The 26544-nt window shown below is 42.0% G+C and overlaps 1 protein-coding gene across 2 annotated transcripts in view; it reads left to right on the forward strand.

Annotated features, from left to right (window-relative positions):
* The window catches only part of SUMF1 (sulfatase modifying factor 1), a 93433-nt gene that overhangs the window by 39404 nt on the left and 27485 nt on the right, over nt 1-26544 (forward strand). Inside the window, exons 5-7 of one of the 2 annotated variants that reach the window (NM_001076076.1) lie at nt 1049-1171; nt 1901-2015; nt 7036-7149. In NM_001076076.1, coding sequence (NP_001069544.1) covers nt 1049-1171; nt 1901-2015; nt 7036-7149 — 352 coding nt within the window. The remainder of the gene's footprint in view (nt 1-1048; nt 1172-1900; nt 2016-7035; nt 7150-26544) is intronic. The other variant, XM_005222667.5, reaches the window with a different exon arrangement.

Below are 26544 nucleotides of genomic sequence, written 5' to 3' on the forward strand. Positions count from 1 at the left end.
CACAACTAGAGGAAGCAAAGGAGTTCTTGCACGGCAACAAAGACCCAGTGCCGCAAAAAGAAACAAAAGAATAAAAAAGTTTAAGAAATGGGCCAGGAGTGTAGAGTCCGCTGGAGAAAGAGTGAGCAGGAATTAAAGTTATTGGTGCTGAATAAATATGTTTATCCCCTTATTCTCAAACTTCCCCCTAATCTTCCCTGCCCTGCTATACTGGTAGAAAAAATAGAGGCTTACTTGGGATATGCTGGAGTGAGGCAAATAGAGCAGAGTCATCTACAGCAGAAAGACAAGAGTTTAAAGCCAAGTATCACAGATTGGATTCTTCGGAAACAGATGCTGAGACAGAGCTTGGTGTGCAGACTATTTATTAGGGATCTGCACCTGTGGGAGGGACGGGGAGGAAGCAGGATTGGGCAGAGGGAGAAGCCAAGACTGCAAGGCAGGTCCAGGAAGTCCCAGCCAGTCCCTCGGGGGTGGGGTGGGGGTGGGGCTCTGGGGTATAAATGACCCATAGGATTGAGCTATGGGTGAACCCACATGGCTGTGCCTTTATGCTCCTGCTGTGGTTGCTCGTTGGTGACTGTGAGGTGGTTCTTTGCAACTCTTCTGAAGGAGCTGAGCGCTGGAAGCTTCTGCTCATACCATGTCCAGCAGCTGCAAAATCGTTCTTTCCCCATGTCCAGCAGCTGCAAAATCGTTCTTTCCTCACAGAAGAAAGCATTGGTTGGTGCAGCTGGGTGGTGCATCTTCACACCCTGCTGCACCACGTGAGATTCTCTGGGGGTTCAGGCCTGCCAGCAAACTGGAGTAATGTTTCGAGTCTTGTGCCAGGAGGGACCATAACCTATTTGGGAGCCTGGGATGTCAGAGACCCCTGGTGGAGGCTGACAGAAGTGCAGGGGGGCAGGGTTGGGGACGTTGACCTGGGGACCAGGCCCACCTCCGGGTCAGGGATTTAGGTGAAGGCGAAGATGGGCGGTTGGCTGGAGCCGGTCCCTGTTTCCAGTTCCGGTTCCGCCCTCCTCACTCTGCGCTCTCTGTTCCCCAGGCCGGACCACCCGGTTCTCCATGTCTCCTGGAACGACGCCGTCGCCTACTGCACGTGGGCGGGAAAGCGTTTGCCCACGGAGGCCGAGTGGGAGTACAGCTGTCGAGGAGGCCTGCAAAATAGGTACTTGGAGGGTCTCCCCTTGCTTAATAGTATGTGGATCCTCTTTCTAAATCCACAGGAACTTACTCTGGACAGTTGATTTAAAACCACAACCACCAGGGCAGCTCTTTCCTACTGGGCTTTCCTCACGTTGGTGAAGTTCCTTAGGAAACACCCAGGCAGAGGTGGGCGCATGGCTGGTGGGGTGGGCGCCGGCCATGCAGCCCCATCCCGGTGCCACGTGGTCCTCCTTCGAGCCCCTCTGGCAGGCTGCCTTCGCTTTTAGGGGTTTCTTATTTTAGGCGTCTCCTGAAACATCAGTATTTCTCTGCTTCCAGAGCCATGAGACAGAAAACTCACGATTGGGCCTCAGCTTCTAAAAAGGCTCCTTAAAATAGTGAAGGCTTTATTAAAAAGTGCAGTGTTATGGTGCCCCGTTATGCTTCCATATAAGTCCAGAATGATGGCTGCTCTCCCAGCCTCCTATAAGCCCGTCTTTTAGTGAGGTGATTTATATCAGGCCTCCTGAGGCCTCGGGAGAGACTGATGTTGTTGTGAGCTTGACATGATTTGGTTGTGTGGAAGTTAAAAAAATTCCTGATTAAAAGCTTTATGTATTAAAAAAATAAAATAACTCACTTGGAACAAGCGAGCAGTGTGCTCTCTCCCTTTCACTGCCTTCCTCTTCTTGACTTGTGGCCAGAAGCCTGTGCATGTTTGACAGGCTGATGCCTGTGTCTCTTCTAACAGACTTTTCCCCTGGGGCAACAAACTGCAGCCGAAAGGCCAGCATTATGCCAACATCTGGCAAGGCGAGTTTCCTGTGACCAACACCGGGGAGGACGGCTTCCGAGGGACCGCGCCTGTGAGTAGCGAGGTTCAGAGGGCTGCAGCCACAGCGCACGGAGAAACCACTAGAAACCGCTAGACATGAGGGAGAGTGTTGCTCACCCTCCGCTCTAAGTCTTGTACCCTTTCTGCCTTCATCCACTACAGCACGAGGCAAATACTAAGACGTTCTTTTTCGTGACACCTTTTTCTTTCCGATTCTATAATACTATAGAAACTTTGAAAAAAACCAGAAGAGTTGCACAGGAGAAAATTGAAAGAACCTGGAGGAATCTTATCTCAAGATAGATAACCCCTATTAGCGTTTTGGTGCAATTCCTCCCATTCATTTTCGGTGTTAATGGTACTAATAATTGCTAGGAGTTAATACTTGCAGTGTGCCAGGCATGATACTGAGGTATTTGCGTGAATTATCTCAGTTAATGTTCCACTCTGTGAGGTAGGTACTGTTATCCCCATTTTTCCAGGTGAGCATTCTGAGGCACAGAGAGGTTAACTGACTTGCCCAGGGTTACACAGCTGGAAAGCCACACATCTGGGATTTGAACCAGGTCGCTTTGTTTCAAAAGCCCATGCTCTTAACTACCTTATAGGTGCCAGTGTAAATATTTCTTGTGTTTGTGTGCACATATATTTTTTACATATTGCTTTGGGGTCATACTATTATATTTAAAATCCTACTCTCCTTTCCCTGTGTAATACCAGGAACATTTTGTCTGGCATTAGCAGTTCTTCACAAATACATGTCTTTTAGCAGCTGGATAGCTTGTCATTTGAATTAACCCTAATTTATTTGCCCCTTATTTTTGCAAAGTTACATATGTTTTTTTGCTGAATAACAACATCTTGTGCATAAATATTAAATTGTATCTCTGATGATTTAAAAATAGTTTTTGAGGTATAGTTGATTTACAATGTTGTGTTAGTTTCTGCTATACAGCAAAGTGAATCAGCTACACATATGCATATATCTGCTCTGTTTTTAGATTCTTTTCCCATACAGATCAATTCTGAGTATTGAGTAGAGTTCCCTGTGCAATACAGTAGACCCTTAATAGTGTGGTGGTTTTTTTAATAGGTAGATTCCTAGCAGTGAAATTAGTGAGTCAAACACTAGAAACCTTTCTTGGTAAGAGTTTCAAAAACATAACCAAACTTTTCTGGAATGCATGTAGCCTGTTTCCCTCCATGAGTATTCCTTTCTGTCTGTTGTTTTTTTTTTTTTTTTTGTCAGCAGAACCATACACTAATGAAATAATGATAAAAGCATTTTGGTTTTTTTTGACACATTGAGCTAAGATGTCTTGTAGTGGGGAAATAGCACTTTACTGGGTTTGTTGTTACAGAAGATAATATTCTTTCAACAATCTTTCAAACAGTTGTCATTTAAAAAAATTTGTGTTTTTAATATTTGTTCACACAAAAATAATTCTTCCAAAATTTATTTATAAACGTAACACACATATGTTATTTGGAGCATGACCAAATGATTCCAGAATTTCAGCTGAAATAATAAACAAGTGAAAAAGACAGACAGTTTTTGGAAGAGATGAAGGATGAGAAGACACTTGACTTTTCAGAACTTCAAACATACTTTGAGCCATATAGTTAAAACATTACAGTTGTTTTTGCAGGGGTGCAGAAGTAATGTAAAAAAAAGTTACATGAGAATATGTTGCCTTTAAATAGGCACAGGAACTCACATGTGTGTGCTTCTAAAATTTCATATGTATGAGTTAGGTATATGATAAAATCACCAACACAAACAGTGGGAATTGGATGTATTTTTCAAAAGAGGCAAAATTTATTTGCTACTATACAGCAAAGTGAAGTTAGTTCTTTTCAGGTTTCCTTCTGGATAGCTTGTACTCTGAGGGGCACATAGGTTTATTCAGTAAAATGAGTTATTAGAGACCTTGGGGTCTAAGAGATCTCAACCTTTTTCTCAAACTGTACATGGGTAAGAAGGGCAGCTGTTATCTCATGGGCCACTGTTGGCAGAACCTGCGCTGCAGGATGAACACAGTAAGGAGCCTGATGAAGATGCTTAGGAGACCCCAGGAAAGGTGACTCGTGATGTAGAAGCAGGACACTTAGCCTTGAAGCATATATAGCATAGACTTCTGATAGACCAGGCAAATTACATAAGCACCTGTCAGTCAAAAGACCATGAGAATCTGTACTGGACAGTTATGAATATTTTATAGCACTTAATGGCTACAGAATTTCACATCACTATTTAGACAGATGAACCTCCAAGGAAAAAGTCATTTATTCTCAAGTCAGTGCATCTTCTCAGAAAATAACAATTTCCGTATGAAATAAAGATACTTTACAGATATTTAGAGTGGAGAAGGCGATGGCACTCCACTCCAGTACTCTTGCCTGGAAAATCCCATGGACGGAGCAGCCTGGTAGGCTGCAGTCCATGGGGTCGCTAAGAGTCAGACACGACTGATCGACTTCACTTTCACTTTTCACTTTCGTGCGTTGGAGGAGGAAATGGCAACCCACTCCAGTGTTCTTGCCCGGAAAATCCCAGGGACGGGGGAGCCTGGTGGGCTGCCGTCTATGGGGTTGCACAGAGTTGGACACGACTGGAGTGACTTAGCAGCAGCAGCAACAGCAGAGTTGGAATATTTAACTGGGGATGTGTAGCAGATGTCTGCCTTGGAGGATATTCAACAGAACTTACCTGAAGAAGTTGCCATGGAAGTTCCTAAGACAAAATTAGAACATTTACCAGGAGCTGACATGAGAAATATGACCTGAAGAGGAAAAAAACCAGCACCTGTTTATCTCAGGTTCTCCTTAGCTTCCTTGTTGGGTCCACAGGCCTTGGTCCCTTGAGAGCAGGGATCGAACTTCCAATGCTGGGATGGACTACAGTGAAATATCTCCCTCATCTGCTGTTTTATTTTATTAGTTTCACTCTGGTTTTAAATTTAGTGAACTATTCTGACCGCAGTGAACCTAAAGAATTGGTTTTCTGTTTGATTGGGCCTCTGTTGTAAGTTATTAGTATGTTTTGGTTTTCATGCATATCTGCTCATTCACCTGAAAATAAACATGTTGGAAGTATTTCTTCTGAGCTTTCTGGAAGGAGGTTTTGGTTGGTGTGATTAACTGAACAAAGAGCAGTTAAAATTTTTATACTCTCATGTGGTAATTTTGGGAGTGGTGACCTCCAGATTTTACCTCACTTAAACATCCAGGTATTTACAGAAGGAAAACTCCTCAAACCTTTCAGTAGATGCTGTTATTAATGTTTCCTCATCTTAGGGTTTAACAGCACCTCGTAGGCTAACTTGCTTGCCCAGCATTTGTTGTGTGTTGTCATGTAATGAAGACCTTAGGCTGGCTGACCTCCATTAGTCTGCTCTCTAAGCCTGAGAAATGGTTCCTCCCTCCACTTCTCCACTTCGTTCATTCCATCTTTCAGTTGCTCTCATACCCCTCGCTCCTTCCCATCTTTTCACTGAAACAAATTATTTTCTTCTTTTCCTTCCAACTATTTTTCTGTCTTATTCTTCCTCATTATCTCCAAATTCTTAAAAGAACAGTTTATGCCTCTGACCCCTTCTCCTTCACTGTCTCTCTGACCTTTGACCTCTGACCTTGATTCCCATAAGATGCTTCTACCTTTGTGGAGGAGGGTTCATCTTCAGCTCGAAATCTCTCCCTCTAGGGAGTTTCTGCATATTTTCTTTCATTCTCTTACCCTACTAATCCCACCCTGCCTTTCTAGATTGGATATTTTTAATTTTTGGCATCATCATTTTTTCTCCCTCATTAAAACTCTTTCACGTCTATGTCATCAAACCCTTTCTGCCTTCAGTCGACATGCATGGAATTACTGAATGAAGCAGTGAATAGGTACTGCTGTTTCCATAATGAATGCTGAGTTTGGAAGCAGAATGGTAAAAATTTTCAGCTTTCCCCATCATCTGGATTAATTTTTTTTCAGAGTAGCGTCATAACTTTATTGAAGTGCCCTGGATTGCCCACATATCACATGGTTCCATATTTATGTGTAGATCTAAAACCTTCTGAAGCCAAGTAGGAAATTAATTTTATTCCTTTTAGTTCTACTTCATTAATTGAGAAAAAACATGAACTTACAAAAAGATTTTTTAAAAAGAATCTCAACGATAAATTAATATTTTTTTCACTTAAAAAATAAAAGTTTCCTTCATGTATGAGCATTTCTTGTAAAATATGTTAGGAAAAAGTTCTGAGTCCCTAAAATAGCAAAACTTGTTCTGTATGCATTTACTATTCAGTCAAAGGTTTTTCTCTGGTCCTCCTCCCCACCTTCCTTTGTACACAAGCTTTGCACTTTGGTATCATGTCTGTGACATAACTATGTGGCAGACTGTCTGATCTACCTTTGAACGTGATGTAATTGCTGGCTGAAGAGCCCATGCAGCTTACCTCATAGTTGCAGGTCCCAGGGATTGCAAACTTTCTTTGTTTTATAGATAGCACTTGATAATGAATTCACAGTTTCTCTGTAATAAGAAGTCCCATCAGTGTTTTGACAATAATGACTCAGGCTTAAAGATAAGCTGGTGAGTTGGAGGGGGCTGGTGGAAAGGACAGAATTGGCTGAGGTCTCTCTGTGCCTAAAGATGTTGTGGCCAGCAGAGCTCAGCTGTGATGACAAGACTGATACTGGGTATAATTCTGTTTCTCTTATGCTTCTGAAGGTCTACAGATAATTTACTTGCCACTTCTCAATGAGATACAGATTTGACTTGTGATCAATACTAGTCTCTCTATTAAAAATTATTTCATTGACTTTCTTACCATGTAACATAAACTCTTCTTAGGTTTCTGAACTCCCTTTGAGAACTCAAAGCTGAAAAATATCTTCTTCTGTTTTTTTTATATTGGCCAGATTGTATTTTCACTGTTGGAATGAAAATTCATATTCATACTTTGAAGTAAGAGGTCTTTGTGCATTTTTATACTAAAGAGGCTTTCTAGACAAGGTGAGTAGATTGACAACATTTCCCCCTTTTTTAAATTTTCAGGTTGACGCCTTTCCTCCCAATGGTTATGGCTTATACAATATAGTAGGGAACGCCTGGGAGTGGACTTCAGACTGGTGGACTGTTCACCATTCTGCTGAAGAAACGATTAACCCAGTGAGTATTAGTCTCAGAATATGTATTATGAAAAGGTTACACCCATCCTTTGGGCAGATTATGGTAGGAATTTTGTGTGTTTTGGCTATTTATGTACTATTGAAATTAATCTTGGAATTTCCCCAAGGAATATTAAGCACATCTTTTTTTTTTTTTCCCCCAACCTTAAGGCATTGTGTAGAAATGTCCGTGGACATTTTGTATGCTGCTGGATCGTTTTGGTGATAATGATTTGAGGAAATCTGCCTATAACTTTAGAAATTATATTCAGCCTCATAAATGTGATCAAAGTAATGAGATATATAAATAACTAGGAAAATTCATTAATGTTTGTTAATAACTAGTGAGATCTGGTAGATGGTATTTATTGTGCTGCTAATTGCCTGAGTTTTCATTGGCTGAAATTTTGATTGAAGAACATTGTTTGGAGAAAATAAGAAGGATGTTTTCTGGGTGAATGCTGAATCAGGAAGTTGAGTCATTTGGTGATTATTTCCTGAACTCCACAGTATGTCAGTTCATAAACCTTGGGAATGTAGCAAAACTAAGTTAAATTTTACCTTCTCTGGCACGGGAGGACTATTGATTGCAGCTAGTGGGCTACTCTGCCTCTAAAGCCAAGCTCTCTCAGCGTATATAATGATTTAGACACTATAAGAATTAGGTGTGCGAGTGGGAAGTACTTCCTTTAAAAAGAACATGTCTGAGTATTTCTTGTGTGAACAGATTGGGGGGGGAAATGCCATTTAAAAATCCTATCTCTAGCAAACTAGACATTCATAAGTCAGATCCAGGAATATATATTTATACCCAAACTAGCTAGACTGGGAACTTAATAACCTTAACCTCTTGAAAACTTACAAAAGGTAGTGATAAAGACAATTAATTCTTTGATCTCTTCTCAGTGAAAGGTTAAACAGCTCAGAGTAGTTGAAGAAATTTTCAGACTCTGTGCCTCCGGCCTTCTTTTTTTTCAGAATTTAGGCATAAATTTATGTGATATGCTTGTTTTTTCTTCACAGAATAACACATGAGTTGCTCATGAATAATCTATAGACAGAAATCTCCTTTTTGGGGGGCAGATTAGAAAGCTGAGTTCTTCAGAAATGGTCATTTCCTCTTTGGTTTCCTTGGCAGGGCTGGTGGAATTAGTGGTCAAAGGCAACCCATCTCTCTAACGTGAGAGTAAGATTGTGAAATTTTCGGTGGGTTTGAGGTTGGGAGACGCCATTCTCTACTGGCACAATGTGACTTGGCGTTTGCTGTCAGAAGCAGAAATAGAATTTTTTTCTCGCCTTAGATGAAAGCATCTGCATGTTTGGAAAGGGTGCACAAGGCTTCAAAATTCTGGCAAGTTGTGAATGTATTTCTGTGACCATCTGTTGTCGAGCTGAGTGCTTATTAGCTTTCAGTTTTATAATTGCTTGTGTTGCTTCTAAGGATTTACAGAAAAATCCATATATTCTTGTTTTCACAGTCCCAGGCTCTGATCTTGGATGTTGTCTTTGCTCTATAAATCATTAGCCTTGTAGGTTTCTTTCACAGAGGCCTTATTTGCTTCCTGGTTTGACTGGGATTAAATTCACCAGTTTGGAGGACTGAACCCCAATTCCCTTGCAAACTCAGACTCTTATCATTCAAATCTTGACAGCGCCACTGTTGCCTCTCTGTGTTACCACATCAGCCTCCCAGTTGGGCTCCCTGGCTTCATTCTTTCTGCTTTGTTGCAGCTGGAATGATCTTCATAGAGAATACGGTTAATGCTCTCACTCCTCTGTTTAAAGAATAAATGAAGTACAGACTCTTGAACATGACTTCTGAAGGCTAAAATAATTTAACTGTTGCTGATCACTCAGTGACCACAGCTTTTTCTTCCTTTCAGCATTTCATTTTGAAACGTTACAAAAGTTCAGAAAATAGCATAACAGAGACCTATGTATCTGGCATTACGATTTAACATATACTGACAGCTTATTGTATTTACTGTATTTCTTTTAACCAAAGAGATAGAACAAAAACTACTCTATCAACACTTGATATTTGTCGGTATTTTTAATTTAAGCTGTTCTGGTCTGTGTATAGTGCTATCTCACTGTGGTTTTTTAGTCATTACGTATATATGTATTTTTTTCTTATTTTATTGAAGTAGAATTGATTTACAATATATTAATTTCCACTGTACAGCCTACTGATTCAGTTTATGTATATATATACACATATATTCTTTTTATATATGTGTATATATGCATACTTTATATATATTCATATACACACATTCTTTTTCATATTCTTTTCCATTATGGTTATCACAGGATAGTGAATACAGTACCCTGTGCTATATTGTTGTTTATCCATTCTTTATATATGAGTTTATATTTAGTCATCATATATTGAAGTCTGTATCTGATAACTCTCATAGCATGCCACTCAGTTGACCAGCTTCTGTTGTGTGCCGTTCTTGGGTTTTGGTTACATCTTATTTTCTCATATGCTTCAGTATTTTTGATTGAGTACCAGACATTGTGTGAGATAAACTGTAGAGATTGTTTGAGATCTGGAGAGTGGAATCTCTCTCTAGAGCAGGCTTATCTTTGCTTCTGGAAACTTACATATCATATTAGCTATTCTAGCCAGTAATTGAGGTGATTTGAAGCTCAGCTTCAGTCCTTGTGAGGGCTAGATGTATATAGCTCCTCAGGGTGCCAGCCAGTGGGCTAGGGGGTTTCCACGACTCTTCTTCCTTGGAGGGCCCTGTGAAAGTTGCTCAGTTGTGTCCGATTCTTTGCGACCCCATGGGCTGTATAGTCCATGAAATTCTCCAAGCCAAAATACTGGAGTGGGTAGCCTTTCCCTTCTCCAGGGGATCTTCCCAATCCAGGGATCAAACCCAGGTCTCCTGCATTGCAGGCAGATTCTTTACCAGCTGAGCCACCATGAAGGCCCTAAGCTCCAATTGTTTCCTTGGGGCCCATGAGTCTATGCAAAGTTCTGTTCAGCTTCTCAGTATTACACTTGCTGCAGCTGGAATCAGCTGACCTCTGGGAAAATAAGCTCACCTCTCTGGCCTTGTCTTCAGTCTGGGATTTGAGCTCAGCAGTTCCTCACAGCTCTTGATAGTTCTCACCTGAGCTGGTTTAAACTCCCATTTCTCTTCAAGGTCTTAATTTATCTGCCTTTCTTCCCTAAGGGCTGTGTGTCTCCAGCGCCTAGCAAAGAACCTGGTCCTGTAATAAAGCCAGTTCCAGATACCTAGAATCGAATCAAAGAGAGTTTGATCACTGTTCATACTGGAGGTGTTTCAAAAGCAAAAGCTAGTTAAAAACATATATTTTCAGGGTAAGTTTTGAACCAAAGTAAACATTTCAACCCAGAAACGGACCTCTTCAGTGTCATGTGTATATTTTAGCTCCAAGACTAACTCATAATGGCAAATACTTTTCAAGCTTCTTTGGGGAACTTGGGAACAGTCAGTGCTCTGTAGGCAGAGGCTATTCAGGGAATACCTTTTTCTTGTTCAGTGACTTCCAGGGAGCAAAAGTTAATCATTAGTGTTTATTTTATTGGCTAGTAACACCTTGTATGCTTTGTACACAAAATCCTAGGAGAGGCGGAGGTATTTGGCCATATGGAGTGAGGGTCAGTTTGATCTTGCCTGGTAGAAGGTTCTGGGGAGTGTCCATGCATGCATGTGTGTAATTTTCGAAACTGCTTAGGTTGACAGCCTGTCTTTCTACACAGGTGCAATCCAGAGTGTGGCCGCTGATGCTACTTTTTTAACCCAATTAAGAAGTAATTTGTATGTGTGTGTGTGTGTTTTCCTTTGTAGTTACTTTACCTAGAAACCCAGATTAATCTCTGGAAGTGTGTGGTGGTGCTTGTATGCTTAGTCGCTCAGTCTTGTCTGACTCTTTGTGACCCCATGAACTGTAGCCCTCCAGACTCCTCTGTCCATGGGATTTCCCAGGCAAGAATAGTGGAATGGGTTGCCATTTTCTCCTCCAGGGGATTTTCCTGACCCAGAGGTCGAGCTCACACATCTCGCACTGGCAAGCAGATTCTTTACCACTGAGCCACTGGCAATCCCCCAGAAGTGTGGTGCTTTCAGTCAAAGACTATATAGCACTTATCTAGCATCCTGATTTCCCACACCTACATCCTTACTTCACTACCCTAGTACCATACCCGGGGTACCATGGTACCCTGGTTCACTGGTGATACAAAAGGATAGAGTAATCTGTAATATCTTTGCCACTCTCACTTAAGGTACACAGTTTCATTTGGGCAGCTTTTTTTCTGTCCTAAGGGAAAGAAATATAGCCTTAGAATTAGTCAAAGTAATGTGGATTTTAGCTCTACCAGTTGATCTTAAAGGAATCTCTCTAAGGTTAGGACATACCTTAAGTTCCCTTATATACAAATTGGGAATAATTATACCTATCTCATGAAATTGTTGGCAAGTTAGATCTGATAATGTTGCATGTGAAAATATAACTTTAGACCCCAAAAGTACTATTGTGCTAGTGATTTACTTTTTCTTTTTCTTAATTATTTTTTGCTACTTAATTGGAAGATTATATGCTTCTTTTCGGGCTTCCCAGGTGGGTCAGTGGTAAAGAATCCAGCTGCCAGTGCAAAAGACGTGGGTTCTATCTCTGGGTTGGGCATATTCCCTAGAGGAGGAAATGGCAACCCACTCCAGTATTCTTGCCTGGAAAGTCCCATTGACAGAGGAGCCTGGTGGGCTGCAGTCCATGGGGTTGCAAAAGAGTTGAACATGACTGAACAACTGCACACATACAAATATATGCTTCTATTCAGCAGAATTAACAAGAAATGTTGGCCTTTGGGAGCAGAGGAGGAGAAAATGATGTTTATAAATAATGAATGCCTAATATTCTTCCTATCCTTACCTTTTGTTAACATATCACGTAGTCATCCTTACAATGAAAATCTTGCTTTGTGGCTCATTAGAGTCCATTGGGAATAAAGTTTCCCAAAAAGTATTCCTCCTCTGAATGAATCCCTGATGCTTGTCAGATGCTATTAGCCAGAGATTCTGTTTGTTCTGTTTTTGTCAATGTGGAGTTTGACTGTTCAGTTAGATCATATAGCTCTAGACATTTTGGGAAATGTGTTGTTTTGCAAGGCTGCGGTGTTGTGGTGTGGAACTGACCAGAGAAAACATAAGCCCTCCTGTTGTGCTGGTTGTGGTTTGGAGTTTGCACTCTGCATGTTTTGAAGAACACACCTCTGACCCTTGCCTGTCACACAGGACACGTGCCAACCTCTGACCCGAGGTCAAAATGGACCACATATTGGCAGGTGCCTCATGGTCAGTCCTGTTTTTGCCATTGGGTGATTGGACTTGGAACTTGGACTTGAATTTGTCCATCCTCTAAATTCTGCATTTATTTGTTCCTTGTCCCAATAATGCCTCCTCTGGCCACATACCACTATATGAATCAATGAATTTTGTGCATCAGAAATGTTAGACTCCTGCTTAGCCTGTTTCCCAGACCTCCTCTGCCTATGGCATGAGACTGGCCTTGTCTAAGCCTGGCAAGAGACAGTAAATATCACATCTTCCTGAGTTGAGACTGTCTCACCCATCAACTACCCCCTTGGCAGCCTATTCAGCGCAGCTCACATTCCTGGAATTCCACTTGTAGGTAGTAGTGCACAGAGAAGTTGGTTAAGGATTTTTATCTCACATGAGACCCTTTATTCACGTATTTTCAATGAGGACAGTTTAGAATAAATCAGTTTGATGGAAAAGTAACCTGGTGTTCAAAATGAAAAAGACATGAAAATATTAAGGAAGTTGACTTAAACTTGATAATAAATTACTATGGTTGTAAATTATACTTAGTAAGTCCCAAAGGAAAAGCAGAGTGATCAAACAACATCAATCCCTTGAGGCCATGTTTATGAAAAGAATTTCATCTTCTTCTCCCTAGTGGAAGATGGAAATTGTTCCAAAGGAACAGCTGATGTTGATCTATAGCCACTTTTCTTTGTGGTTGTGGAGCAAGGTTGGTCATTCAACAACCACAAAAAACTGTTGAGAAATAGAGGAAATAAGCTTGAGTATATATGGCTCAGATATTTAGATCCTGTAAACGAATTTTCAAACACAGTATCCAGACACATGCTTCTTGCTTGAAAAGAGTGAATGCTAATTCCAGTTGCTATTTCAAAGGTGGTAAAAATGCTGTGTTTGTTCATAATATTACCTCGAGTCTCATGTTATAACTCTTGACTCCTGAGCAGACAGAGCGGGACACCCAGATATATCGTGGCCCCCTCTCTTAGTTTGGAGGACCAGTGGATCTTGGTGGGAAATGAAAAACTGCAGCCCCTACCACTGTAGGACTCCTGTTTTGATCCTAGTGACACGTTGGTCCTGCACCCTTGAGCTTCAAACGTCCTGGGCCCGAGAACGCTCTGATACCTAGGGCATCTAGTTGTGTCATCAGATGTGCCCACTGTTTGATGTTCTTCCATGGCCAACCGAATATTTTCGCCCCCAGAGCTTCAGCTCACTGGTCGTCATTGCACAGTTGGTGAGGACACAGAACATGGCTTCTGTCTTGTGCATGCAAGCTTTTCAGACCCCCAAAAACATTCACAGCCTGTGCCCCCTCGTCTTTCTCTTTCTAGATGAACATCCCCATCCTTTCAATTGCACCTGGAATAACTTGGATTCTAATTCAGGGCAACTGGGGTTACAGTCCTCTGTATAATATGGGTGGGAAAAAAGTCCCCTTTTCTACATGAGCATCCAGAAATGTACACAGCATTCTATCTATATTCCCTGATAGATGCAAATAATAGTGCAGCAGTCCTTTTCCCTCCTTCTCTGTCATTGGGTCTCAGACTGTGGTAGCCATTAAAGGCTGTGCCAGTGGAATCCAGTCGAGGGTTTTTGAATTTTGTTCCTGTCACTGTGGTTAACATGTGACCCTGGGCAAGTCACTTAACTACTCTGGGACTCAGGTTTGCTTCTTTCATCAGTGGGGACAGAGTTGCTGTGATTGAGAGTGTTGGTAGCTACTTAGACCAACATTTGGCAAAGAGCAAGCATATGGTACATCCAGCTTTGGTTTTCAACATTGCTGGTTCTGTCCCCCTTCTGCCACGTGGCCTCTCACTATCACGTGCAGTTGCAGCAGCGACAGGAAGAGCAGCATCTCACCGTTGACCTCTCATAAGCTTGCAGTAGCCAAAGAGTACTTCCTCTTTTTCTCCTGGCTTCCCTGGTAGCTCAGACGGTAAAGAATTTGCCTGCAGTGTGGGAGCTGCTGCTGCTGCTGCTAAGTCGCTTCAGTCGTGTCCAACTCTGTGCGACCCCATAGACGGCAGCCCACCAGGCTCCCCTGTCCCTGGGATTCTCCAGGCAAGAATGCTGGAGTGGGTTGCCATCTCCTTCTCCAATGCATAAAGGTGAAAAGTGAAAGTGAAGTCGCTCAGTCGTGTCCGACTCTTAGCGACCCCATGGACTGCAGCCCACCAGGCTCCTCCATCCATGGGATTTTCCAGGCAAGAGTACCAGAGTGGGGAGACCCCAATTCAATTCCTGGGTTGGGAAAACCCCATGGAGAAGGGATAGGCTACCCACTCCAGTATTCTTGGGCTTTCCTGGTAGCTCAGGTGGTAAAGAATCTGTCTGCAATCGGGGAGACCTGGGTTCAATTCCTGGGGTGGGAAGATCCCCTGGAGGAGGTCATGGTAACCCCCTCTAGTATTCTTGCCTGGAGAATTCATGGGACAGAGGAGCCTAGCGGGCAGCAGTCCATAGGGTCACAAAAGTCGGACACGACTGAGCGACTTAGCACACACACTTTGCCCCCCATGTTTATTGACTTTAGGCTGAGTCTCTTTAAATATTATTATTATACAGCTGTGTTTTATGTATTTATTTATAGGTAGTTTTTAAACTGTTTTGAATCTTATCTTAGTGGCCCTATTTTGAAATGTAATGAAGAGCCTATCTCTTCTTTCCATCAAATTCCATTTTTTTAAAAAAAATCAGTTTCAGCCTTGAGAGGCAGCTTACAGACTTCATTGTGACTATCAGTCCTGTCATTTATGGTAGTGGTTTTCCCTTACAACCTACTGGAATCAACCAGTTCAGCTGTTTTTTTTTTTGTTGTTGTTGTTATCAATAGCTGCATAAATGAGATGAGGCTGATGGCAGAGCCCTACAGCCATGGGCTCAGCCCGCATTTCCTGAGAACTTACTGTGTTGTGGGGCTGTGTTGGCTCTCAGGGATTCAAAGATGCACGAGATAGCCTTGCTGTTAGGGAATGTCTAGACTAGGGAGAGGTGGCGATCAGGTAAATCAAGATGTGCTGTGGTCACAGTTGCTGCTGGGACTTCCCTGGTGGTCCAGTGGTTAAAAATCTATCTTGCAGTGGATGAGACCCCCGTTTGATCTCAGGTCAAGAAAGATCCCACATACTGCAGAGCTGCTAACCCTATGCACCACCATCACTGTGCCTATGCTCTAGAGCCTGCGTGTTGCAACTACTGAAGCCCAGGTGCCCTAGAGCCTGTGCTCTGCAACCAGAGAAGCCACTGCAATGAGAAGTCCATGTATTGCAAGTAGAGAGTAGCCCCCCCACCCACTTGCTACAACTAGAGAAAAACCCTCCCAGCAACAAAGACCCAGTGCAGTCAAAGCTAAATAAATAAATCTTCAGAAAAAGAGTTGCTGCTGATGTGGTTGTGATGGGGCCTCGTTGAGCTCTGTTCTGTGCTGGTTGGAGCTGAGAAGGCTTTTCTGAGGAGGTGGCCTTAGGAAGGGTGGCAGCAGCTGTGTGCCAGGTCCTTGGCATCCAAACACAGGAAGGCCAGGGTGTGGCCTCGTGAGGAATTCATGGTCAGCAGAGGAAGGATTTTCATCCTTTACCCTGCTGCTTTCGGATCCCTTGGAGAAGCGAATGGCAACCCACTCCAGTATTCTTGTCTGGGAAATCCCATGGACAGAGGAGCCTGGCAGGCTACAGTCCATGGGGTCACAAAGAGTCAGACACGACTTAGCAACTAAACAACAACAGCTTCAGTTTCTTGAAGTAAAGCCCCAAAGCCATACCTGCCCTCTGCTTGCCCTTCAGTCCCAGAGTGTCTTACCTTTTCATACTCACAGTAAAAGCAGTGAGGGGGTGTGTGTCTCTTCTTCTGATTTTGCTGCAGTGTATTTTTCCCATCCTTATGGGCACAACTGAGCTGTGTAAAGAATTTCCGTTAGCTGACCAATTAGGGGCTTAGGAGAGTGACTGGTGAATCGTCTTCCTTCATTTGGCATGCTCAGTGAAAGGGCTTTATGAACTCTGTTTCACAATGTAGAGCACTTCTGGGAGGGGAGAGACATCTGCTCTAAGATAGGGGTAACAGAAGGGCAGCATCGCCGATTGGGGTTATAACAGAAACATTACAGGCAGAGAGTTTGCTCATGTGCTTATGTGCCGTCCTCTGTCACATTCTTCCAGCTATGCTGAATGACAGAACCATGGCTTGGTGATGAAAGCAGAGGTCAATAGCCTGGAATTTCACCTGAGATTTAGCTTGAAAATGTCCAGGGGCCTTGGGTGAGTCATCTTGCCCTTGTCTGGCTTCCTGCTTCATCTGTAAATGTTGCTAGGGATGTAGCAAGTCATTCCTAGGACAGTCAGTCTGGACAACAGCCCTGGGGTCTGGTGCTGGCTTGGGAAGTAGGATGAAGTGGGATGAAGTAGTAGGATGAAGAAGCTGTTGGAATGTGCTTAAGAGGACAGGTTTTAAAATGATTCACACTCCGTTGTTCCACATTCTAGTTCTGCCCTTTGATGGCAAGGTGGCCTTAGGAGAAAGGGGTGACATCTTTTGATTTTGTTTCTTTGTCTATAAAGTGGGAGTAACAGGAAAATTTAAGGACGTTGGGTTGTTCTGAGGATTCACAAGAAATTCAAGCATGTGGCCCTGTATCTGCCACACAGTAAAAGAGAGCTAATTACTTTCCAAGCACGTCTCAGTCAAAACATCCTTTTTGAAAATCCTTTCCCCTTCAGCATGCACTATTACTTGTTAGACCAAATTGTGTTCTTTTCTTCCATTTTATTTGTTAATAAGCATTTACTGAGCACTTGCTTGGAGAAGGCAGTGGCACCCCACTCCAGTACTTTTGCGTGGAAAATCCCATGGACGGAGGAGCCTGGGAGGCTGCAGTCCATGAGGTTGCTAGAGTCGGACACTACTGAGCGACTTCACTTTCACTTTCATGCATTGGAGAAGGAAATGGCAACCCACTCCAGTGTTCTTGCCTGGAGAATCCCAGGGACAGGGGAGCCTGGTGGGCTGCCGTCTCTGGGGTCGCACAGAGTCGGACACGACTGAAGTGACTTAGCAGCAGCAGCAGCAGAGCACTTGCTCTGGGCTGGGGCAGATATAAACATCACACCATCCTTGTCTACAAAGAGTTTGATTTTCAGAATCCCTAATTATGTTTCCTTCCATGGTGTGTGCATGCTAAGTCACTTCACTTGTGTCCGACTCTTTGCGGCCCCATGGACTGTAGCCTGGCAGGCTCCTCTCTCCATGGGATTCTCCAGGCAAGAATACTGAAGTGGGTTGCCATGCCCTTCTCCAGGGGATCTTTCCAACCTAGGGATCAAACCCATGTCTCCTACATTGCAGGCAGACTCTTTACTGCTACGCTACCAGGGAAGCCCTCCTTCCATGGTACTAGGAAGCTTTTGCCTCACTGATGCTTAGGAAATCAGAACCAAAACCCAGGTTTTTTTGGCTTCCCTTCAGATTTGTTTATTCCTTCCCTGCACCTCTGTTTAACTGGAAGGGAACAGAGGGAAGGGAGGGTGGAGAGCTGACAGGGTCTCTGTCACTTGGTTCCCTTATTTATTTGGGTCTACAGTTGACAGGCCAGGTCTGAGCAGCGTTTCTGGTCAGAGGGGGTACTCACCAGATTTTAAGTGTTAGGAGGCCTCCATTACAGGTCAGTTGCCTAAGGTTTTTCTTCTCTGTTCCTGGTGTGGTTTGAAGTATGAATTGACAGCCAGAAGCTTAGGTGCTGTATGCAGAGCCAGATCCTCTCCATCGGGCTTGGCATCCCATCTTCCACCTCCGTGACCCTCCCTTCCCATGTTCTTCCTACTCTAGCCTCCCTGGACAGATTATTTTTTTATGTGAATCCCCCAGCACTCCCCCAGTATCACAGCCTCTAATTTATGCTTAACATTTTCAGCCAAGGCCTCTATCTCATCATGCTTGACAGTCAGCAAAGGTTAATATATGTGTATATTCCGGTACACAGAATAATTCTCTTCTTTACAATTTCTCATATACAGTAGCCTATAGTCATAAATACTTTGACCACAGCACTCCTAAACCAGAGATGGGATCATTACACATTGGGAAGAAAACGTGTGTTCCCTGTCAATCTGGAGCTGGTCCCCCAAGCCCTTCCCTACACTGGCTTTCTAGAGCCTTACAATGAAACATGTTTGGGTTACAGAAGAACAGGTGTGCCTCAGACCCTTGTCCACAGCATGACTTGTTCCCAAGGCCACCTAGTGCTTGTGTGAGGAGCCAAGTCAAAGTCCTTATCCTTCACATTTATATTTGTTTTTTTTCTCCTCAGAGAGCTCAGAGTGCTCTGTCTCCCTCCCTCTTTCTCAGAGACCCTTCTATGTTTCTCATACCTGCAGAATATTGATGATTGTGCAAAAGGAGGCAGGTGGTCTTAGTGTCATTTCTTATGATAATTCATAGAGTGGAGAGAGGTTCTGGCTTTGCCCCAGATTTTGAATTTGGTTTGCAGAGTCAAGATGAAATCCCAGGTCTTCTGATCTTGAAGCTCATACAGTCTTGGCTGGTGTCCAGATGTTATTTGAGATGCAGAACTTGAAGGGCTGCTTACTTCCTTGTAGTATTTTACCACAGACTGCACACGTTAAGTCAGGAATTTCAGGAAGTGTGGTAACTCTGAAAGATAATTTAAAGAGATATGAATTGCTGAGTCATACTTGGCTTCTTCCAAAAACAAGTGAGAGGCAGTATGGTTTTTTATATGCCTATGGTTTTTTTATATCTTGAGATTTTAAATCAATTTCCTGTCCTTTTTACCTTCTTAATCTCTTATTTCCTTCCACTAAATTGTTCTTAAAAATTATTGATTTGGCAAGTCAGTTTTTGCACTGAACATTTAGCCTCTTAATGAATTGTGAAATAATTTGGTGTCATTTTCCCTTTCTATAGCTTCACCTTTCATGTCTTTCCCTATGCCGTAGTGTGACTCATTTGTTCTTTCCCTAAGGATCTGGAAATTAAACCATGTTATTGAGAAGAGAAGAAATAGAACAGTCTGATTATCTTTTACATCAGGTTTTTCTGGGGAGGATTTTCATGTGGATATGTGAATATATTTATAATATAGGTATATTCCTATCCATATGTGTGATTTTTATATAAATATATGCTTTTATTCATTCAGCAAAGTTTATTTGCAATCTACTGAATGCCAGACTTATGAGCTGGGTTCTGGGAATCCCACAGACATTATCCCTTTGCCCTCTGGAGCCTGCAGATGTGAAGGAGTCAAGCAAATGCATGTAATTACATATATGTGGTCATGTCTTTAATTATATGTGAGGAGGAAGTTTAACATGATGGTTAACTTCAGGCAGTTTGGGAGTTGGACCTGAATTCCTATCTTAGTCACCTACCAGCTGATTAAGCTGGAGCAAGTCACTTAAATCCTCATTCAGCTTCCCCATCAGTAAGTGAGAAATAACAGTACCCCTTGTGGAGAGACGGAGAGATTTCAATGAGATACCACAAAGAAATTGTTTAGTGTAGTGAGTGGTATGTAGTAAACACTTGATAAATCTTAATCATGACTAGTTTTTAATATGCAATGAAAATTTCATTGAGCTATGAAATGACAGCTCACTCTGAAATCTAATTCATGAAAGATACTTATTCTGGACCTTTTTAGGGATGTGGAAACAAGATAGGACATTCGGTAGCACTCAACTGTACACTTCTTTCTGTGGACAGTTTCTGCTTTATACACACTAAAAAAAGTAAACACTGCTTCTAATGAAGTGACAGAACTTACAGAATTGGGCACTTAGCACTTGTCTACTTTCACAGTATACGAAGTAAAATCATGGAAGTAATCAAGTATTCTTTGCAGAAAATGTTTAACCAGAAATATGATTTGGTATAAACTAATTGCTTATACTTTCTCATAACTTGCTAATGAGTTGTCACTGAAGATTGTGAGTATAAGAGAATGTGATAAACAAAATCCTTATGAAGACTATAAACTGGTTTTCTCACTTCTCAAATGCTTTAGAGCCATATCTGTTTGCAGCCAGGACTGAACAGTTTCACAGAATCATTCGGAGAGAAGCAAGTGAGTGACTGTGGAGTAGACCTTTCAGCAGATGTAGTCTGTACCCTCTGATCTTGGGTACACTTTCACTGACCCAGAAGTCACCTTTCTTTAGGATGATGCTACTGTGTACCATAAGGGCTTCCCAAGTAACTCAGTGGTAAAGAATCTACCTGCCAGTGTAGGAGACGTGGGTTAAATCCCTGAGTCAAGAAGATCCTCTCGAGGAGGAAATGGCAACCTGCCCCAGTATTTGTGCCTGGGAAATCCCATGGACAGAGGAGCCTGGTGGGCTACAGTCTATAAGATCACAAAGGGTCGGAACACAACTTAGCAATTTAACAACAACATCTATATACTATGCCTTGTTTAGGATGAAATAAACTGATTTCTCTGTTCTTCAGAACCAACCTCTTCAGGATTGGATAGACTGTGCACGCTCTTTTGTGTAGTATGTTAGCATATTAAGCTTTCTGAAATTAAAGAACTACCTGCATTATTAGATGACAAATTCTGTTTAGCAATGTATGCTATCAGCAGATGATGAGAAAGTTAGTTCTTGGTTGTGGAAATCCAGTGTGTTACTTATTTTCTCTTAATAGTTGCTTCCTCTGTGTTTAGGTTGATGGGTTTTTAGCATTTAGTTATTTTATGGCCTTGTGTTGAAAAACTACCATGGATTTTCACAATTTTTATGATCCATATCTCAAATAAAACATATGTATCTACCATTGTAGAAGTCATAGTGTTAACCATTTTCTTGGGACTTTGCTGCTTTTTCTCCTCTCTTTCATTCCTTGCGAAAAGTTGGATAGAGTGACTGTAGAAGCTGAGGTCCTTGGGCACCTCTTACCCACAAGGATGACTGCTATTAAAAAAAAATGATGCAACTTCTTAGGAAAACAACATAGTGGTTCTTCAGAATGTTAAAAATAGAACCCTGTGATCCTACAATGCTACTTCTGGATATATGCCCCACAGAATTTTTTAACAAGTATTTCATTTTTGTTTTAAAAATTGAAATATAGTTGATTTACAATATTGTGTTAGTTTCATGTGTACAGCAAACTGATTCAGCTACATATATATATATATATATATATATTCTTTTTCAGATTCTTTCCCCTTATATAATAGATTATTATGAAATATTGAGTCTAGTTCTCTGTGCTATACAGTAGGTCCCTATTGATTTTCTGTTTTACATAGAGTAGTGTGTCTGTGTTAATTGTAAACTGTTCATTTATTCCTCCTCCTGCTTTCCACTTTGGTAACCATAAATTTGTTTTCTATGTCTGTGAGTCTGTTTCTGTTTTGTATATAAGTTCATTTGTATCTTTTTTTTTTTTAAGATTCCACACAGAAATGATATCATTTGTCTTTCTCTGTTTGACTTACTTCACTTAGTATGATAATGTCTAGGTCTATTCATTGTGCTGCAAATGGCATTATTTAACTCTTTATTATGGCTGAGTAATACGTGTGTATGTATCACATCTTCTTTATCCATGCATCTGTTAATGGGCTTTTAGGTTCATTCCATATCTTGACTGTTGGAAATAGTGCTGTTATGAACATTGGGGTGTAATTTTTTTTTTTTCTTTTTAAAAAAGTCTTCTGTAAATCCTGAAATCTTTAACTTGGCTTTATTTATTTATTTGCCACGCAGTTTGTGGGATCTTAGTTCCCCACCAGGAATTGAACCCAGACCCACAACAGTGAAAGCACAGAGTCCTAACCAGTAGACCACCAGGGAATTCCCTGAGTGTATTTTTTCAAATTATAGTTTTCTCTAGATACATACCAGCGAGTATGTGTTGGATCATTGGGGTTGGTGAATCATAAGATGGCTCTATTTTTAGTTTTTTAAGGAACCTCCACACTGTTCTCTGTAGTGGCTGCACCAATTTACATTTCCACCAACAATGTCGGAGGGTTCATTTTTCTCCACACCCTCTCCAGCATTTATTATTTGCAAACTTTTTGATGATGGCCATTCTGGATGGTGTGAGGCCATTCTACTGCATCATAGCTTTGGTTTGCATTTCTCTAATAATTAACGATGTTGAACATCTTTTCATATGTCTTTTACCCTATATATATATCTCCTTTGGAGAAGTATCTGTTTAGATCTTCTACCCACTTTTTGGTTGGGTTCTTTTTTCTTTAAATATATTGAGCTGTATGAACTATTTGTATATTTTGGCAATTAATCCCTTGTCACTCACATCATTTGCATTGTTTTACATGTTAGCTGTCCGCCACTTATTGAAGAGATTGTCTTTTGTTCAATGTATTCTTGCCTTTGTCATAGATCAATTGCCTATGTAAGTGTGGTTGTACTTCTGGGTTCTCTGTCTTGTTCCATTGAACTGCATGTCTGTTTTTGTGCCAGCACCATACTGTTCTGATTACTGTAGCCTTGAAGTATAATCTAAAGTCAGGGAGCATGATTCCTCCAGCTCCCTTCTTCCTTTTCTAGATTTTTCTGGCTGTTCAGAGCCTTTGTGTTTCTGTATAAATTAAAAAGAAATTTATTTTAGTTCTGTGAAAAATGCCACAGCACTTCTGACACCAGATGTGTAACTTTTTTCCACGCCAACTCCCTGGACACCATCTGGATATCTTTTGTTCAGTTCAGTCTGACGCTAACCACCTGGAGTCAGCACAGACTCCAAGGTTTAAGGGCTCAGTCCCACAAGTCTGCCCCCACTTTAAGATGCCAGTCCGAGTACTGGGTGCTCTGGGTGCTTGCACTTCTGTCTGAGGTGGCTGCTAAGTCAGGAGTTCCCACAGTGTCCTCCTTTCAAATTTGATAATATGCTAGAACCATCCAGATCCCTTTACTTACTATCACGGGTTTATAATAAAGGATACCAATGAACAGCCAGATGAAGAGATACACAGTGTGGGGTCCAGGAGAGTCCTACACACAGGAACTTCTATCCCTGTGAATGTAGGGTGTACCACCCTCCCAGTACATAGATGTGTCCACCAACTCAGGCTCTTCAGATCCCATTGTTTGGTTGTTTTATGGAGGTCTCGTTACGTAGGTATAATAGATTAAACCCTTGGCCATTGGTGGTTAGGTCCAATCACCAGAACCCCTACCCTCCCCGGAGATCTGTGAAAGAAAGTGAAAGTTGCTCAGTCATGTCTGACTCTTTGTGACCCCATGGATTATACAGTCCTTGGAATTCTTCAGGCCAGAATATGGGAGTGGGTAGCCTTTCCCTTCTCTGGGGGATCTTCCTGACTCAGGGATCGAACCCAGGTCTCCCACATTGCAGGCGGATTCTTTACCAGCTGAGACACAAGGGAAGCCCGCAGAGATCAAGGGGTGGAGCTAAATGTTCCAACTTGATAATCATGCCTAGGTCTCTCTGCCTGACCAGGGCCCATCCAGAATTTACCTAGGGCTCCCCAGCTACCAGTCATCTTATCAGCACACAGTAGACACAAGTCACTCTGGAGAATCAGTACAAAGACCAAATATGTAATTTCCCATTGTATCACAGGGGTCTCTACCATCTTATTTTTCATTCTAACCTTTCCCCCCTTTTTTGTTGAGTCTCTACTTTTTGACCAAGAGCAATCATATAGAAACGTAAGCAAAAGGCATACATCCACTGGTTCAAATAAATTGACATCTATAGTCTTAGCCACTGTTTAAGGCTCAAATGATAAAGCAGGGAATAGAGCAAAGTCTGTGGTGTCAAGGTGCCTGCCCTATTAGGAGAAGGAAAGCAATTTGTAATTTGTCACCAGTAGTGTTAGTGTATTTCATTTTTTCTTGTACCGTTTTGACACCACATGTGTGTGTTTTATCTGATACCAAATATGTAATTTATCTCTAACATGAGCTGGGTGTCCAGAGATTCAGTCCAGTTCTGATGCTTACTCCTGGAGTTATCACAGACACCACAGATTAGGAACACAATCCTACAAGTCTTCCAGTACTTCATATACCAGCTGAAAATGGGGTACCCAGGCTCCCCACACTTCTGCCTGGCAGAATGCGAATTTGGCGGTTCAGATGATCCCTTTGCTCAGGCTTGGTAATTTACTAGGACAACTCACAAAACTTAGGAAAACACTTTACTTATGATTGCTGGGCTTAATTTAAAGTATACAACTCAGAAGAGGCAACGAAAGAAAGATTCTCGTCTTTCTCTTCCAAGGATCTCAGGAGCTCTGAGGCAGGAACTGGGGACAAAGACCAAATATTGGTGTTTTGCTACAACAGCAAGGACGAAGGGGGACATATAGGGTAGGAGGAGAGACAGTGATGGAAGGTGGAGGAGGGGGGTGTGATCTTTCAGGCTGGCTGGGGGCTTGTCATTTGACAGAGCCACTAAATGGAGTGTGAAGCCTGAGGGAAGAGGCAGAAAGAACTGTAAGTGCAATGGACAGTGATGTCATGAGGGACTCAAGAAAAGGGATAATGGGAAATAGACCAATATCATGTTGCCTTAGGAAGCAAGACCAGGGGACTTGCCTGCTGGTCCAGTGGCTAACACTCTGCAGTCCCAATGCAGGGGGCCTGAGTTTGATCCCTGGTCAGGGAACTAGCTCCCACTTGCCACAGCTAAGAGTTTGCATGTCACAACAAAAAGATCCTACATGCCCCAACTACCAAGATTCCGCATGCTGCAACTAAGGCCCAGCATAGCCAAACAAATAAATAAATGACAAAATATTAGAAAAAAAGAAGCAAATCGACATGCTATTGTGTGTTTACATAAAGACACTTTCTATGCACCTGACATTGTGACTTGCTGAGATCTCATGGCACTTGTCATTTAGTCTGTAATGAAAGGAGGATGTTGGATTTCCTTGTTATCACTTTATTTCTGAGGCATGCTTTTCCCTTGGAGGTATTTGAAAACTTTTCCAGTAATACACAAGGGAAGATGAGACCTTACAAAGTAGGTCTATGAAATGAAACAGGTTTTTCCATGGTATGAGGTTGAGATTGAGATCCCCAAACCCCAGGGGATTTGAGCCAGAGAAACTACTGAAGGCATCCTCTGTATGTGGATGTCTGTTTAGGTGGTAAGTGTTGCTACTTTAAATGTCTATTTATTCTTAAGTGAAAAAAGCAGATGCCCTGTGCTGAGAGAAGCACATTTGGAGAAGCCACATCTAATGGGGGCGTTATTTCAGCTCTATCCCGAAGCTGATGAATGTCTTTATTTTTTAAAAATATGAACTCTCAACTCAGTTTCCCTTGGGCCTAGGCATTTTCTTGCAGTGAACTTGTGAAATATGGAAGGGCTTATGCTGTTCAAACTGGAACAGTGGAATTATTTCTTTAAAAATATACCACATCAGCTCATAAGGGGCACATGGCTGAGTGGCTGAGTGGGAGCCTGGAACCAGATGGCCCGGCTTCAACCCTGGCTCCTCCCATTACTAGCTGTGTTACACAGGACAGGCAATTTAACCTTTCTGTTCTTTGAGTCTTCATCTGTAAGATGGCCCAGATGATGGGGTGTCCAACATCTCTAGCCTGTGCTCATGCCTGGCACAGTTGTTAATAGATGCCCTATTCATTCCCCAAGGTATCCTTATTTGGACAATTGATTATATAGTTGCCCTCCCAATAATAGAACCTACATCAGAATATCATTTTAAAAATTCAAAACATTAAAACAATACCTGATTCTAATATGTGCTCAGTAAATATTAGCTGCTATTATTAGCTGTTACAGTTGGAATCAGTGTTTTAAATAACCAGTTTTATGTATTATCCCCCAAAGCAAGAACTGTTACTGTAGTCCCTGGGCTGTGAAAGGGACATATTTTTTTGGAAGATGGAGGACCACGGACACTGTGAGCAAGTTAATATCGTGTTGAGAATTCTCTTCCTTTTTAGCCGGGCGTGGGCGAAACAAGTAGCATGGAGGAAATGACTGTTTTCATTCATTTCTCTAACAGGGTAATCACCATACAGCGCATGCTGGTTTTACAGAGAAAATACTGTGGGGGTTGTTAATTT

This window comes from Bos taurus, chromosome 22 (genome assembly GCF_002263795.3).
Source record: "Bos taurus isolate L1 Dominette 01449 registration number 42190680 breed Hereford chromosome 22, ARS-UCD2.0, whole genome shotgun sequence".
NCBI lineage: Eukaryota > Metazoa > Chordata > Mammalia > Artiodactyla > Bovidae > Bos > Bos taurus.